General features: G+C 37.5%; 1 protein-coding gene across 2 annotated transcripts in view; it reads left to right on the forward strand.

Moving 5' to 3' along the window:
• Positions 1–14,768, forward strand: part of LOC134803932 (ecotropic viral integration site 5 ortholog) — a 42,404-nt gene that overhangs the window by 12,581 nt on the left and 15,055 nt on the right. The window contains exons 3-9 of one of the 2 annotated variants that reach the window (XM_063776752.1): positions 4,737–4,903; positions 7,583–7,750; positions 10,341–10,576; positions 11,790–11,981; positions 12,515–12,679; positions 14,257–14,451; positions 14,548–14,706. In XM_063776752.1, the coding sequence (XP_063632822.1) occupies positions 4,801–4,903; positions 7,583–7,750; positions 10,341–10,576; positions 11,790–11,981; positions 12,515–12,679; positions 14,257–14,451; positions 14,548–14,706 (1,218 nt within the window). In that variant the 5' untranslated portion in view covers positions 4,737–4,800. Of the gene's footprint in view, positions 1–4,666; positions 4,904–7,582; positions 7,751–10,340; positions 10,577–11,789; positions 11,982–12,514; positions 12,680–14,256; positions 14,452–14,547; positions 14,707–14,768 lie in introns of both variants that reach the window. The other variant, XM_063776753.1, reaches the window with a different exon arrangement.

Raw genomic sequence — 14,768 nt, forward strand, 5'->3', positions numbered from 1 at the left:
ACCAAAAATGAGTTTTGATCCCAATTTCAATAAGTCTTGATTTGATACCTACTAGTCTTGAGTACATATCATTAGCGCCGGCTTTGACTATTGGATGCATCATGCACCGGTCGTACTTGTGCCTTGAAAAGCCGCAGTGAACCTCGGGTTTACCAGAATGAACCCGATAGTAGGTGTTTCTTTTAACTTGTTTAGGTCTGTAATTCAGTACCATACATATAATAGCTGATTCAAATGAAGCAATCTTGAACTCGATTTCCCCTCTAATGCAAATGCATACATTTTAGAAGTGTGCGCGCAGACTCAAAGCGGATGGATAGATTACTCGAATATTCAAACTGATTGAGGTACAGGTCTGCGTCTGCCCTATCGTCATAGTGTAGATGAATGGGATTACCCGTTACATTGCTCATTTTAAAGGCAATTTCGCGTAGCAACGAATACTAGGTGCACGGTGGACACTAGGTAGACGCCGGGAGCGCGCGAGCGGAGCAATCAGGGGTGATTCAGATGCTATATTGAGTTAATAGGGATGATGACACATGTTGAATTTTATATCAAAATCTAGTTAAATACATAGATAGAAAATGAGCAACTTATCACAATAAATTTCACAAAAATATATGGAAACAATAAAAAATACAAAATCTCAAACTTCAAATCTTAAGTATTTTTAACTTCCAAAAAGGAAAAAAAATCAGGGCATTAGCGAGTCGGACTCGCCCACCGACGGTTCCGTACAGACGGACGGACGGAGTGATCCTATAAGGGTTCTATTTTTTTTTTTTTTTGATTTGTAGATCTTTGCCTAGAGGTTAGCATTAAAAAATATATAGCAGTTGTACTATATTGTATGAATATTCATAATAACACTGCTATTATGATCCTAGAGATAATCGCCGGCCCGCCCCACGCGCCGCGCTTCTAATGAAGTTTTAGGTATCACTGGCAGTCATTTACTTAACAAATAGATGTGCCGGAGTAGAAAAATTAATTTAGAGTCCTCTCGACTTGTAGTTTGTAGTCACACACAAATAAAAGTAAACATATATTAACATGATCTAAACAGCATTATTTTCCCCAGTTGCGATTATAATATATTCTGACAGTGTGACATACGATAAAAGCTTTTGTTTTAACTATTCTACAATAACGTTAGTGCTATTAGACAGCCTATTGGTCCCAGTTGATATGCTATTTTCGAAACGACCATTTATGTCAACGTCAACCCTGGCTTTGGAGTGGCAGATCGCGGACGAGATATTAGGTCATTACCTATGAAATTGGCGTTTTGTTCGGAGAATTTCAACGAAACACGAATTTCCATACAATTAATTTTGCGGATATTTTTTTGATGGCTAATTCAAACCAAACAAATTTTTTCCAGTAATTTTTGACACCTTTAAGGTATGTTTTCAATATCTCCATTTCTTGAAAATTGGTACCATTACAAAAATATAAGTAATTTTAATACTCGAACCGACAGCACATGAAAAGACCTATTTTCAAGGCTTAATTCTGAACACTTAACAATAAAAAATAACAATTAATTGTATGTAAAATCGTTGTTTATTGAGTGCACTGTAGTTTTATTGTAATTGTGTATGTACTTTTGTAAAAAAAAAAAAACTAGGATCAGACTTATATCTATGAACAAAAACGCCAATTTCATAGGTAAGGACCTAATATTTCTAAACTTCTATATATTTCTCCAAGTTGTATTAGCTGAATAATGAGAACTTTTTAAATAGAAATGTTAACCTCGCGTAAATATCAAGAATGTTTACGCAAGATTCAATTTTGAAGAAACCTCATAGAACTCAGGTAGGACAGGTACGGTGAGATTTAAGGTCTGTCGGTAAGGTCCTACACTGATAAAAAAGGTCTTGAACCAGGGAATATTATTTACAATATCTTTTCGAATTTCGATATAAGGAAACTGGAAAATGTCTTTCGTCTAAGAAATATTGTACCTATTATAGATCTCATTTGTTATTTCATACAAGAAAGACCTACTTTCGTGTATCTTAGACATTGTAAATATAAATGCCAGTTGTTACCTTTATAGAATAATCATCTATTAAGCAAGATTTCTGGTATTCGAAGTTTCTTTCTTAGACAAAATTTGAGATATAAAAGTAAGTAGGTACTTATAATGATTTTAATTATCATTCGGATGCTAAGTAATTAAACATCTGTGCAATCATATTATTTAGATTTCTCACTAAATAAATAAACTGAGAGTAAATTGTTTGATACACTTCAATCGGGTATTCATAGTAATGGAGTGGCCGAGGTTTTCACTAACAACGTTGCCGTATCTCGGTGTGGGAGCGAAGTTTTTGTTCGTTACAAATGTTACAATACATCGCATGCTCTATGCAGTGCCCTCGGTTTGTTAGCGTCGTGTCGTTGTAGTTAGTTCAAACGAGAACTGTAGCTATGTTACAATTCCATGCCTGACAATATTTTCACAACTCATGGATAACTATAGTCTGTATCTTTAGCTATTTAAATAAAAGCAAACAAACAATTTTTACATTTTCGGGTAGTTAAAAGATTTATTGATTAACCAACCAAATACAAAACCGCCTGGATCTGTCACTGAACGACGTGACTTTAACCTACGTTATTTGATCATGTTTACATCTACCCTCAACTGGCTTAAGGAGCCATTTGAGGGTAGATTTTGTTTACTTTTATTTAAATACCTAAAGATACAGAGTATAGCATCCTTCCTGCCTGTTCTTGCTGTTTCAATTGTAAATATATATTAAATATATATAGTTAGATGTAGAGTGTCCTTCCGTTCACTACCTCGCAATGAGTCACGCGGCACTCTGCTAGTATACAAACTGTAACTTGATTTGTTTGCTGGCGCCAATGTCAACAACTCGACACCAACGCTGTTCTAATCGAAGTTCCTTAAGAGCTTTTCTGCTACAAAAAATACATTACAATTTTACCTAGCATTACTTAAGTTAAAAGTAAAAGACGTCCCTAAAGTAAGAATGTCAACAGCCTTGGGGATGTTGGATAATTGATTAGGAGCGCTTTTACTTAATCTTTTTTTTCGGTAGGTGCCTACAGGTATTTTTAAGTTTATGTTAAAGCATTAGAGTGCCATGAATAAATATGCTATGTAACTAAATACTTTTCATATAAGAATAAATTAAAATTCATATATTTGTAGCCAAAGAACTTGCATTTTGCGTATACTGGTAAGCGAAATCCGTCTAAATACGAAGATTACGAAGTATAAAATAAAAATAAAACAATAATATACTCATAGGTAAAAAAGTGAATTAAAGGTCATCTTGTATGTAAGTAGTTGTGAAGTGTTCGGATTGATATTCCATGTTTGTTTAAAATTTGTTAATTACGTATGTTATATTATACCAATCTAGTTTAAAATCCGTTCTGATTTTTAACCCACAATTCTGCCGCCCGGTGGCAACCTACCTTTATTAGAAAATGTACTACATATACATACATATATGGAAATGTACGTGCCTACGAATATTTTATGCAAGACGCCGAGAGCACAATATTTACTGTATATTACTTCGTATGCCATGCTTTGTGTAAATGTATCTTACATTACACTGAAATATTTCTACTTGTGAATGAACCACGTACCAACTACGAGTATCATTAGTATTTCCTTTCAAGGTTTATAAACTATCAGAGCTTTGTGATATTCCATCATTATTTATTGTTTTGTTTTTACGACTGTAGTATTTTTTTCAAGCCAATCCTAGAGTCCTACTCTATTCGCTCAAACATGTTGTGTAGTAAAGTAAGCACCTTGCTAACCTAGGTTACAATTATAGTGATAGAAAATTATTGTTCAATATTTAATAACTTTCGCACATTGTCTAGTAGGTCACGCCCTCTTTATGGAGCATTAACCTTCCCGATATTTCTTTTTTATTCTACTCAAATATATTGAAAGCATCCGAAGCCTTTAAACTATTTAGATTAATTAACGTAGCACCTAATTAAAACGTTTACGAAATAATATTCCTAAAAACAATTATGTTACACAGCGTTAAGTTTTCATAGTATTTCTAGACGTGATTTTTCGGTGGCGCTCGCCTCGCGGCGTGCCAGTCGCTGCGTGCGTGGTTTTGATCAATTAAACGTATGCTGCGGCTGAGACCTTCATGCTTAGTAGGCGGATGACCGCGGTGCGCGGATCGTTCTACTAACTTTCACCTACTGTAACATAGCATGATTACTTCAAAACAAATCTGATACGAATTGTGTGGATAAAATATCGTAACTGTCACTAATTGATGTTTTACTATATCGTCATTGTTGTGGTTTTTTTTTTCGTGTTGTGGTTGCAACCCTATCATATTCGTTACCATGTGTCATGTTATTCATAATGTTTGTGCATGTCGGTGGATATATCATTAGCATATTACTGGGACTTCTGTTATTATTTGAGCTTAATAGTCGTATCTGCACACAAGAGCAAAACGTATACGGTTATTATTGACATATACAATCTCATTAAATATAAATAGAAATGTATGTGTGCGAAAGCGATGTAACTTCTTAATAAATAAACAGTTTCATAAAAGTTGCGAGAACACAACGCGATCACCTGAATTAGATTGAATCTAATATAAACAAAGTATATATATAAAATATAATGTAGGGCTAGACAGGGCGATGTACCTATTGTCTGGTCTCTGAGCTGATGGCGTGACTGCGCGTGTCTGGTGCAGAGAGGAGCCGCGGTGAGGCGGGGCGAAGGGCGAAGGGAGGGCTCTATATGGCACATCCGGAGCCATGAAGGTGGACGCCGAAGCTAAGGACGCGCCCGCCGCGCCTGCCGTCACCCCCGGAACCTCCATCGCTAGTAATACAGACTCGCCTGTGTCATCTCTGGACGGTTTGTTGGTTTCAAACTAACCTCACTAACCCCCATCACCAAACACTGACTGTCAGTTTCCAGACACTTAAATGGCATTTCGTCTGTTGTTCTAAAAGAGTGATGTGATACAGCTGTGTCTTCTTAGATATATAGTGTTTTAGTTGTATATTGTCGTTTTATGAGGATATGGTAGGTACATGTTTTGTAGTGAAATACATGGTTCCATGATTTTATACAATACAACCAAAAAAGAATGAAATCACGACGCTTGTTAGTGAGCCACCTTTAATTTTCGCACTGTAAATATTTTCCACTGTCGATGTCTTCAACCTGTTTAAGGTCATGATGACGAGATAAAAGTCCGCCGACTAACTGACGGACTGTAGAGGCTTCCTAATAGTAGGCCTCCGTTTGTAAGCTTTTGACTACGGAACAAGAGATTTTAACGAATTCGTTCGTTTGCTCTTTTTTACAATACTTTTTGAAAAGATTACAGAGTGGCTAACAGTTTGAAATGTCGAATTGCTATTTTAGTGTTTGGAAACCAGACGCAGATTAGTTTAACCCCGCATGCCTTCCCCGTCACACTTATCCACCACTGACCAGATGCTTACACGCAACATACCCTAATTCGACTCGCTTTATCATTTGTTTGTTTAGAAATTGCACTTCCGTACGAGTACTTAGGGCATACTGAAAATTCCTGGAATGGGCCACTTAGAAAAAATTAGTCGTCTCATATATCAGAATCCCGAAACTTTCAGTATGGCCCACGTATGATACCGAACGTATAAAATAATTGAGTGACAAGTTCAAGTTTGTGGTGTGATATAACCTTCAGTAAAGAGCTTGTTACAGCTTCCTGAATTTAGTAACAGACGACAAGGACGCTGCAATATGTAGAAGAGAGATGGAGATATATTACGGCGTCCCTCTCGTCAGTTTTTAAATTTAGGAAGGTGTAAATAAAAAGTTCTAAAAACTATAATTAATGCCTCTTGCATACGGCGCATGTAATATTTTGGGGTACTTACTACAACGGTATAAAGAGGCTTGTGGGTTCAGTGACTTGAGAAGCCACCCGCGCAAGTAACCCGCGCGATCCTCGTCCTCTGAGGTAAAGGCGCGGGCTAAAGAAATGCATCTGTTACATGCATGATATCCCAGCATACGCCATTAACTGGTGCATATAGCTAAAGCGCAAGCTACACGCGCTGTCTGCAGGAGCCATTAGTGTCAGTTTGTTAAAAAATATATATATTGGTTTTGTTCTTGAAAGAGTAGTCAAAGTATTCGACGATCTTAAATTCGATAGGTGTACAATTGAACGGTACTAAAGAAACGCCTATAAACATCGTTGTCTACCTATTTAAGTGTAGCAACTTAATACCATCGATATAAATAAAAATCTGGAACATTAAAGACTGTATAGCAATGTGTAAAGACAAAGTGAAATGTGCCTAAGTAGTAAGTATATGATCAAGACTTTTACAGTCTATTTAAAATTTACATTTGGATTACCTATTAATGAACCTGCAGACAGATCCTAATTCACAAAAATATCTGTTTTAAGTATGTAGTTACACACGTATAATCCGGAAGGTTTCAAAAAGGTTTAGAGGTATATACACCATCGCTATAATTTAATATGACTAACGAAATATTTACAGTATCTTCCAACACTACCCATTCGCGCACGTGCCATGCTAACCGATAACATTGAAATTTAAATATAGTCGGCGCAACCTAAGATCACATTTTTGACAGTTATGGATTGATTCTTTATAAACGACGTTAAAGCAATCGGAGGGCCTACCGCGAACCGCGTTCAACGTGTTGCCTCCCTGTCACACTTACGTACGAATCTACAAGTGGGATAGAGAAGCAACACGTCGAACGTGGTTCGCGCTAGGCCCTCCGTTAAGTTAAGAGGTGGCGTAAAGTAAGGAAATTAGAAAGGTACAAAAGATATGGCGCGCCGCGCTACGTGCGACGGAAGATATGGTCATTACGGGGGTTTGTAACATTTCATGAGACTGCCCTTGGAAATATTATCTAGTTTCCGTGTCAATTTTGTTCTTAGCATTTTCCTTTGTATAAAATTTGTCCTTCTTAAACGGTAGGTCTTATACTCAAAACTCGTAAGGGTCAATTCATAAATGTAAAATATGTGATCTTAGACAAATTCCACGATCGATATTTGAAACAAATTAATACAATGAGCCGACCTCATTCTGTCATATAGATTATATAATCATGTCTGTTTGATTAAATAAGTGACGCTTTCATATAAGGGAAAAAGCGCTACTTTACCGATTGCCAATAAGGACGATTTCATTTGGTAGCTTGATACCATACCGATATTGATAATCATAACCCTCCTTTTGCGTTGCCGTAGTCGGGTAATGAACACCAAATCCAGTATATTTTTCACAGATCCATCAAAAAAGTCGAGAATAAATGACTCCATAGTCAGTATAATAAACGTTTATTTATTTAGACAACAAGATCCACCAATCTGTTAGTATAATCACCTATAAGAAATCATGACATATACATGAATTGGTTGTTTACTCCATCAAACTCCATTTTCGAACCGCCGTATTCCCGTCGCGACTTTTTGGCAATTGACAAAGTGGTATTCGTAACTTTTAGTCGAGATGGGCGCACATTGTAATGTTTGGGCATTTCCCGCAGGTTTCCCAACATCAGACACATCAGACACAATCCCGACGCCCGACCGGGCGCTGCTAGCCAAGCTGGAGGAAGCCAACAGGCAGATCGAGGCGGACGTCAAGAGCCTAGGGCTCAACACAGTGCACAGCCGGAAGAACTCGGACACATCGCAAATATCTTTGGCCTCTGGTAATTAACTTTCTTGTTAATGTGTCAATAGTACCTTAAAATGTGCCTACTTTGCACAACCATCACCAAAAAAAAATTTAAAATTCGAATTTTGGAGCATAGTATCACATTTTACGGTACCGAGCTACCGAGCGAAATTATATTTGACATAGGTAATATTGAGTTGTTATTATATAATATACGTCAAGATTTTTTTATGAAACAAATCTCCCCTTTGAGCGATTATAATTATGGTAAACAATAATATTAAGTATTAATACACAAATCAATAGAGAATTGAAATATATAGAAATTTCGTCTGAAGTCGTGAAGTTTAACACCTTAATTTTCCAAAATGTAAATATTTATGATCAAAGATAAAAAAAATTGTGTACAAATATTTTAACCTAATTAAGTAAAGATCGTAAAAATATATTTACTACCCAAGCATGTCTGTGTTCCATTATATCCGCTAGCTTAATTAATATCTATCAGCAATAGCTCCAACAGTTAATATAATCGCGTGTTTTTAAGACGATAGTGGCCGAACGCTTCTCCATACAAACGTAGTCCCCATTTTCCTTCTTGGGAATTTAATGTATATTGCCCATGGCTATGCCCTTTCCTTAGATTATTTAATTATTATAAAAGTTGAAAGCTTTTAAAATGTTGTATGGAATTTGTATTTCGCTTCTCTTATAATAATCAAAAAATCGAAAATACTCGTAATCAAACGAATGGCATAGCTTTAGTTAAGGAACATCTAATTTTATAAAAATATTTTCCATAATGTCAATATCCAGAGAAAAAAGGGGACTACGTTTGTGTGTAGAAGCGGTCGTTCCTTATCCTCTTAACTTCGTCGATAAGCAGCGATTGCATTAAGTTCCATTTAGGCCACATTTTTCCAAAAGAATACGAGCTAAATCAAGGATCACGCAAGACTCGATATTTAATTTAAAATGATGTAATTATTCTTAATTTTAAAATAAATAAGTTTTCGTGGAGCTGAAGATATCGAATCGAATGCATGTGTGAAAGAATCTGTCTTAGTGACTGAAACGAAGATAAACGGGAAGAGGCGAGAAAAACGTTGCGTGCCTAACTGTTCTCTTATCTGTTGTTTATCTTAGTTGGTGCTAGTCCAAGTAAGGCGATGTGCCCATGTCAGTGCGCCGAACTAGTTAAAATATTGAATTGAATTTGTGCCCATTGTGATCTTAATTTCTCACTAAAGCTGCGAATCGTGAGTAGACCGTTAGACCATTGACCGAAGTAACATAGAAATGGTGATTTTAAACTCGTCATCATGTTGCCTAGTAGAAATCACTCGCTCGATGAAACGGTCTTCGAATTTTACCTAAGCAGATTAATTGCTAATGATGCTGCGAAGTATGAAGATAATGGTAAATACATAACTGTTTCTATTGTTATTCGCTACCTAAGGTAAATGACGTCAAGTGTTGTTTCGGTGCAGTTCAAACTTAATGAATATATTCTGACAACGAGCCATTGAGATTCTCCAACGATTGTTTTGCGTAAGGAAATTGCGCAACGCAACTAACAGTGCAGTGACTTGATTAAGGATTACCCAAGTCCACTGCATATTCTGTTATTTAGCCTTGCTCTAAAGTATACCTTATGTCATCGCAGTAATAGTTATTATCGTAAATACAAATTCGAGTGGCCCACTGACCGTGGATGAGAACGGGAGCTATTCTGATGTTGAGTCATAAACGTGTTCTGTGCAGAAAGACCTTTTAATGTTTTAATGCTTGCTTTATTACGTCATTGTCGAAATAGTTTTATTGTGATGCCGGCGAGTTCATTGCACGTTTACTGGGTTGACCAATTGAATGCGCCTAAAAATTGATTTTGAAAAGGCGACATAATAACGAACGCTTTACGCCTATCAGCCATATACATATACACATCTCGCTCTTTCTTGCTTGTTGGTGCGAGATGCACTGCTAACCGCCATTAATATCAGTTCTAATATGGAAAATTATTCAAATATATTCGGATATTTATAAAATGAACATTTCCTAATCTTAATACAAAATATAATGGCTTTTACTGTACATATAGTGAAGAGCATGAAAACAAATCACATCGAATAAGGTTCTCTATAAAACGTTGAAGGTCAGTGCAGCCAAATCCATCTTAGCGGCAACATAATTACCATCTGTTTTTAAATTCTAGAACTAGAAGCAAGCGCTACTTTATCGAAGTAGTTATCAGTGTACTTTTGCTAGAAAATTGCGCTCATGTACGGAAATTTTTCAGACGGATTTGGCTGCATTGACATTTTACCTATTTTCATTCAAGTACCTACTTCTATTTTCGCATTTATTAATATTTATTAAGTATTATATATTTAAGGAAAAATCAGTCATTACGTTTATTCACATTCGTCAATGAATCTGGCCGCGGCTCTGCCGGTTAATCTTTTTAGGTACCTATTTTACATGCTTACATCGACAAAAATCAAATACAATGCTTTTGTCTCCGGTCGACGGCGTAGGCGGCGCACAGCGTCAAGTTATATGTATTTGTCATCTTCCCATACAATGTATGTCAGGAGACAAGGCCTTACAAATGTGTGTTGTAGGCACCAGCTCAAGCTATGAGCCCGAGGGTCGGGTCGGCGGGAATGGCGAGGAGGACCTGTGGAGCACGTGGGGCCGCATCGTCAACAACTGGGAGACCGAGTGGAAGCGGAAAAACCAGTTCGTTCGCGACCTGGTGCGGCAAGGCGTGCCCCACCACTTTAGGGGCATCGTGTGGCAGCTATTGGCCGGTGTGGACTCTTCACCGGAGAAGAAGCTTTATGCATCGTATATTAAGGTACATATTTCAGAAGCATGTTTCTTATTATTATTATCACAAATAGAGGCTTTTGTAACATACGAGAAGAATTGGAAGACCAGATGGAAGTGTAAGAACTGGTTTGTTCAAAACATGGTGGCAAGGTGCACGAGTTACCCCACCATTTTCGTGTACATCCCAAAAATTTGTATCAAAGAAATACCGCAGAGTTCATATATACACGGTGTAACATGAGCAAAGAATTAAAACATAGATTGTACTCCTCAAACGGTGACACTTTTGTTCAACAACTTTTAAAAATTATAAAGTATTTAGACTCCCTATTTTTCATACAAAATAAATATTATCTCCAATGGACGCCATCGCCACGCCATATTATTGTGATTGACGCTTCGAGCAACACCGGCTTCCGACACATCGGAAGGGAGGGGCCCAAGCGATATCTCACCGTACAAATCTTTCTGCCATTTTTCGCGGGGGGAAAGGTGCACACAGTCGCACTTCTCACACACTTACATACAAAATCCAATCTGTAATGACGACACAAATACATAGAAAATGACACATGTCAAAGACAAATCTTGCAAACCTCGATCTCTTTTTGTGTACGGACGAGTGACAAGTGTCACAACACGCACACTAACACATTTTCGTTGAAGTATGTTATTGTATTCTGAGAGATGAGAAGTCGGATTTGTCGCTCGACCGATCCGCAATTTGTACTGAGCGAGCAAAATCGATAAATCCAACAATTACATGAGACTAAAATATAATAATTGTGTTTGAATGTAATTAAACGTATGATATGTAAAAAAAAATATTACATGTGAAATGACTTTCTTTTTGTAAATTTGATGTCCCCGACCTCTTTTTATAACAAAAAACCGAGCAAACAGGCATTTTTGTGCAGCAGTGTTCACGCGCGCGTCTGGACTCGGTCTAGTGAAAAATCCAAGTGCAACTAGTTTTATTACCCGCGCTAGATTAGATTGACGCGCTAATCTTGTACCTCGGCAGAGGGGAAATAGTGCGAATGCCGCCTCCCTTCCGTGTTGCTCGAAGGATTGACGTTGCTTGTCACGCCTTAAACCTTCGAGCTTACTTATTATGAATGTTAAAAACGACTATGAATATTTACGAAAATATAATCTTGTTCATTGCTGCGGCTTTCTCATAAGTACTGAGTTGAATGCAAAACTAGGAATTATTTTATCAAATAATCTGTTTTCAGGCGAAGTCTGCTTGTGAGAAAGTGATTCGCAGGGACATTGCGCGCACTTACCCAGAGCACGATTTCTTCAAAGAAAAGGACGGCCTAGGCCAAGAGTCCCTTTTCAACGTCATGAAAGCCTACTCGCTGCACGACCGTGAAGTGGGCTACTGCCAAGGATCTGGCTTCATTGTTGGACTATTACTTATGCAAGTAAGTCAGTTCGTAGGTTTATCTAGAATTAAGTATTTAACTAATACTTGTATTACTAGTCAAATATACATTAAGCTAAAACCCCCAATCCTATCTATACTTAGGAGGTAGATATGAAGCATTTTAAACGACGCATCCCTGCCGAAAGCACGTCATCTAAAGTTATATGTAGTATGATCGCAAACACGGCAAAAGTACCAACTATTATTTCGTTGAAGCTGTAGAAGTTAAAAATTGTTTATCACAAGTCAGTTTTAGTTATTATTAAATAAATATTATTATAGGACATTCTTACACAGATTGACTAAGTCCCACAGTAAGCTCACAAAGGCTAGTGTTGTGGGTACTTGGACAACGATTAATATAAATACTTAAATACATAGAAAACAACCATGACTCAGGAACATATATCTGTGTCATCACACAAATAAATGCCCTTACTGGGATTTGAATTCAGGACCATCGGCTTCACAGGCAGGGTCACTACCCACTAGGCTAGACCGGTTGTCATCAACATTGCATTGTTGTTCCAGATGCCCGAAGAAGAGGCGTTCGCGGTATTGGTGAAAATTATGCAGCAGCACCGCATGCGCGACATGTTCAAACCGAGCATGGCCGAGCTCGGCCTCTGCATGTTCCAGCTCGAGAACCTGGTCCAAGAGCTGCTGCCGGACTTGCATGTCCACTTCCAATCACAGGTAATTTATTAACACACATGTTCATATATGTACATACCTATCATTCAAAAAGGCAGCTAGAAGTACACTGCCCCACATAGACAAAATTAACGTCAACGCAAAATCGTGACAACGACGCCAAAGACGGCATTTGACGTCAATCGTTTTTTGATGAAAATCTACTGAAATACACCCCACTTTTAGGTTGGCATTATTTATTCACAAAACTAAATTTTACCCCGGTGGCGTCAGTGGCACGGCAAATGGATGCGCCGTTTGGCGTTCAAAAGGTTAAAATCCAGTCCAGTCCAGGCCATAAGTTACCAAAAAAACACAATTCTAGGGATTGACAGGGCAAGCTATGCTGGCGCCATCTGTAAAATGCTTTGACCGGCCAACCCCATTGTTATTCGTGGTACGGCAGTATGACAGTTATATTACTCAAAGTTCATACTAAAAGCCTTATTAATATGTAGAACTATGTACATATATGACTGCGTACCGCGACCATGTCAAGAGTGTCATTTATTATACACTATTTATTCAATATCATCCGTATAAATCGTTTTATTTTAGTGAGTAATATTCGCGATAACCGGAATAAAATAGCAAATTAACCTTGACATGAATGTAAATACAGTAATAATAATACCTGTATATTCAGTACATATATTAATGTTAGCACGCTCCTTGTTTTATGGTTATGTTATTATCTTTTGCCGTACCCCATTTGATATAACTGATATAATCTAAACAATCTGCTAGGCACAAGGTTTCCACTTAAAAGTTAAACAATATGATAAAATAAAATTGATCCGCATTTCCGCATAAAACTAGATATATTCATAAACTACAAAATACAAACACTCCATAGAATATACCTGCCTAATGTTTTGCAGATAGCCTTGGTGACGAAGTTTCGAAAATATGTATGGGGGCCTAAATCTGTGAGATCAGAAAAAAAGTATTTTTTCATGAAGGTGGAGTAAAATTTATAAAGCAATTAACACAAGTCATATTTTGTGCGTGTAACACTAGCGTATTGGTTACGGGTTTTTGTCGTGGCGTCTTGGTGCGTTCTTTATAGGCTCCGTCACACAGGCGCGTTTTGCGGGCGGCGCGTGAGCGGGGCGCGCTGCTTTTATATACAAAACGCTCACGCCCCGCCCGGAAAACGCGCCTGTGTGACGGAACCTTAAGGGTATATTTAACTGGGGGCATTACATGTCACGCCTGAACGAATTATGTCTATGTAACTTAGCACTCATTGGCCAATGGGATTGTAAACAGCTATTCAATATTCATTCCATTACTTAATTAAAAATAATTATGATTGAGAATTCATATATTATTGCAATGCTTAAAATAGTGTTAGGAACTTTGACCGTAATGTGCAAGTTTATAATTTTACTTTCAGAGTTTGTTTGTTCTGGATGTTTAAAATTAACTACCATTCTTAAAGATCACCACCCCTTAGGTTTAGGTCCCCTTACGATCTGCCTGACAATAGAATTACCTTAGCATAACATGGCATTAAATGTGCATCTGTCTATTTGCGGTGTCTTAAAACTAGTTAATTTTGATGTATTTATTTCCAGAGCTTTAGCACATCGATATATGCGAGCAGTTGGTTTCTGACGCTGTTCACCACAACGCTCTCGCTCCCCCTGGCCTGTCGCATCATGGACGTCTTCCTATCCGAAGGAATTGAGATTGTATTCAAAGTAGCCCTCGCTATGCTCACGCTTGGTAAAAATGACCTCCTTTCGCTTGATATGGAGAGCATCCTCAAGGTACCAGTACATTTATAATATTTGAAAGACTCCTTATTATTTCAATATAAATCAATCCTGGCGATCAACAGTAGTAATCTAAGGTTTTTCTTACAGTATATACAGAAGGAATTGCCAGCGAAAGCGGAGGCCGACCAGGATGCGTTCATGAATTTAGCTTATTCGATTAAGGTCAACCCCAAAAAGATGAAAAAGCTAGAAAAAGAGTACACGGTTATAAAGACCAAGGAGCAGGGAGATATTGCGGTGCTCAGGGTGAGTGTATATACTTGTTCATATTCATATTTAAAATGTTCCATAATAATTATTCAAATGCT

The sequence above is a fragment of the Cydia splendana genome, chromosome Z (genome assembly GCF_910591565.1).
Source record: "Cydia splendana chromosome Z, ilCydSple1.2, whole genome shotgun sequence".
NCBI classification, from domain to species: Eukaryota; Metazoa; Arthropoda; class Insecta; order Lepidoptera; family Tortricidae; genus Cydia; species Cydia splendana.